Source organism: Felis catus, chromosome X (genome assembly GCF_018350175.1).
Source record: "Felis catus isolate Fca126 chromosome X, F.catus_Fca126_mat1.0, whole genome shotgun sequence".
NCBI classification, from domain to species: Eukaryota; Metazoa; Chordata; class Mammalia; order Carnivora; family Felidae; genus Felis; species Felis catus.
Genome location: NC_058386.1, coordinates 44,668,473 through 44,670,682, shown reverse-complemented (window position 1 = coordinate 44,670,682; position 2,210 = coordinate 44,668,473). Strand labels below are relative to the sequence as shown.

The window sequence follows — 2,210 nt, the reverse complement described above, 5'->3', positions numbered from 1 at the left end:
TTTCCTACCAGCCTCCCCTTCCAGCATCCCCAGCCCACTTCAGTGAGGTTTTCCATTAATTATTGCCACAGCCTTTACTCCCAGGACATGAGTGCTGAAATATTGAGAGATGAAGTGGCATTGATGTGTATATATGACTTAAAAATGTTTTTCAGAAAATATATACACACATGCATGAATGTAGATATATATGACAAAATGTTAAGAATTATTGAGCCTAAGCTATGGATAGACCTCTGCTTGTAGCCAGTGTGTGTAGCTGTCACTACCTAATTCAGGAAGCGCTTTTTGGAAGATTTCTCACTGTTTTCCCAGGTGCTGAATACACCTCAGATAAGAAGATCCATGCTCATTTTGTGGGGTCTCTCCTCTGGCCAGGCGAAATGATCACATCAATCTCCAAAGAACAAAGTTGCAGCTTCACATGCATGCTTGTCAGAGCTGTTAATTTTTCTTGGTATAGATGGACTAATTAATGTATTTTTTCTTCTTTTACCTCTTATTCTTAAATGTCACTTACACAAGTGACCTTCTTGTCCTGTATTGAAGTAACATACAGTTTCTTTCTTTGGGTCCACTGGTGTGTTGTAACATGGTACTGTGGGTCATCATTTTTACTAGTACAATTACACACTACACACTTTGTCTATGTTTCAGTTTGTCTCTTCTACACTAGATGAACAGTGCTTTTTATAAATTGTTCTGCCTGCTTCCACATGCATGCTAGATAAAAGGTCTGCAGCATTTCCAGTGTTTCAATATTTTAAGGGTAGGCTTCTGATTGGAATGAACAATAGAAAATAATACTTAGGAGAAGAGGGAGCTGATAGGCTCAGCCAGAATTTCAGGCCAGTAAAGGCTGTTTTGATAGGGTCAAAGGAAGGGTCTCTACATCATATTCAACAAGTGGCCAATCAGGCTGATGCAATGAGGCTCCTCGGTAACTTACTAGGAAACGAGGGGCAGTGGGCACGCGCTTGAAAGGCTGCAGGCGCCATGGGCAGAGTGAGAAACGGCGCAAACACCCAGCAGCTGCAGGGGCAAAAACGGCCCGGGGATCCCGCCGCAGCCTGCGCAGCCATCGCGGTCATGGGCGCGCGGCGCCCCCCTTTCCAAGTCCGCGTGGGGAGCCACGCGGCGGGGAGGAAGCCGGCGGCCGCCCGGCGGGATTCCGCAAGGTTGCGGCGGAAGCGCTGGTGGCGGCGAACCCGGGAGGCAGCCTCCAGAGGCCCGCTACCAGCCCCGAAGCCGCCGGCGCCCGCCGCGTCCCCGGGCGAGATGGACCTGGGCGCTCAGCGGGAGCGCTGGGAGACGTTCAGGAAGCGGCGGGGCCTCAGCTGCGAGGGCGCCGCCAAGTTCCTGCTGGACACCTTCGAGTACCCGGGCCTGGTGTACCACACCGGCGGCTGCCACTGCGGCGCGGTCCGCTTCGCCGTCTGGGCCCCCGCAGACCTGCGCGTGGTGGATTGCAGCTGCAGGCTGTGCAGGAAGAAGCAGCACCGGCACTTCCTCGTCCCGGCCTCGCGCTTCACTCTCCTGCTGGGCGCCGAGAGCATCGTCACGTACCGATCCCACACGCACCCGGCGCTGCACAGCTTCTGCAGCAGGTGCGGGGTGCAGAGTTTCCACGCGTCTGTCTCTGACCCCGGGGTTTACGGCGTCGCCCCGCACTGCCTGGACGCGGGCACCGTGCGCAGTGTGGTCATCGAGGAGGTCGACGGTGGCAACTGGGGGGAGGAGGCCACGAAGGAGCTCAAGGCCATCCAGAACGCGTCTCCCGAGTGAGCCCCTGCCTCTCCTGAAGAGGAGCAGTGACTGGGGCCGCCACCCGCCTGAAACGTGCCCGGTGGCCTTCGAGGGGGCCACCTCAGTGCTTGTGAAGGAATTACTGTATGAAAGAGGTCGGTTTCTGGACTGGGGAACCCGTGATGTCGCGCCAAGCTTCCACCCCTTCCCTCTCAGTGTGTTTCAACGGACTTGCTTATAATCAAAAAAACTGAGCACACATGTGTCTGTGAACAGCCCTAGTCTTCCAATCCCGTCAGCAGGCAGTGTCTACCTTTGCAGGTCGCCTTGCATAACACTCAGTTGTATTATTCTTCCTACAGTTTTCACAGATCATTTTCAGATTATTCATATGTACTGTACCGTTATGGTGCTATTGTGAGCAAGATTGTTTTTAATGGTCGCATCTGGCATGTAAGACCACT

At 53.4% G+C, this 2,210-nt stretch overlaps 1 protein-coding gene across 1 annotated transcript; it reads left to right on the top strand.

Moving 5' to 3' along the window:
* Positions 1–810: 810 nt before the first annotated feature.
* CENPVL3 (centromere protein V like 3) lies at positions 811–1,935 on the top strand. The gene has a single exon (XM_023249250.2). The coding sequence runs from the start codon at positions 997–999 to the stop codon at positions 1,783–1,785; it is 789 nt and encodes a 262-aa protein (XP_023105018.1). The 5' UTR covers positions 811–996; the 3' UTR covers positions 1,786–1,935.
* Positions 1,936–2,210: the final 275 nt, after the last annotated feature.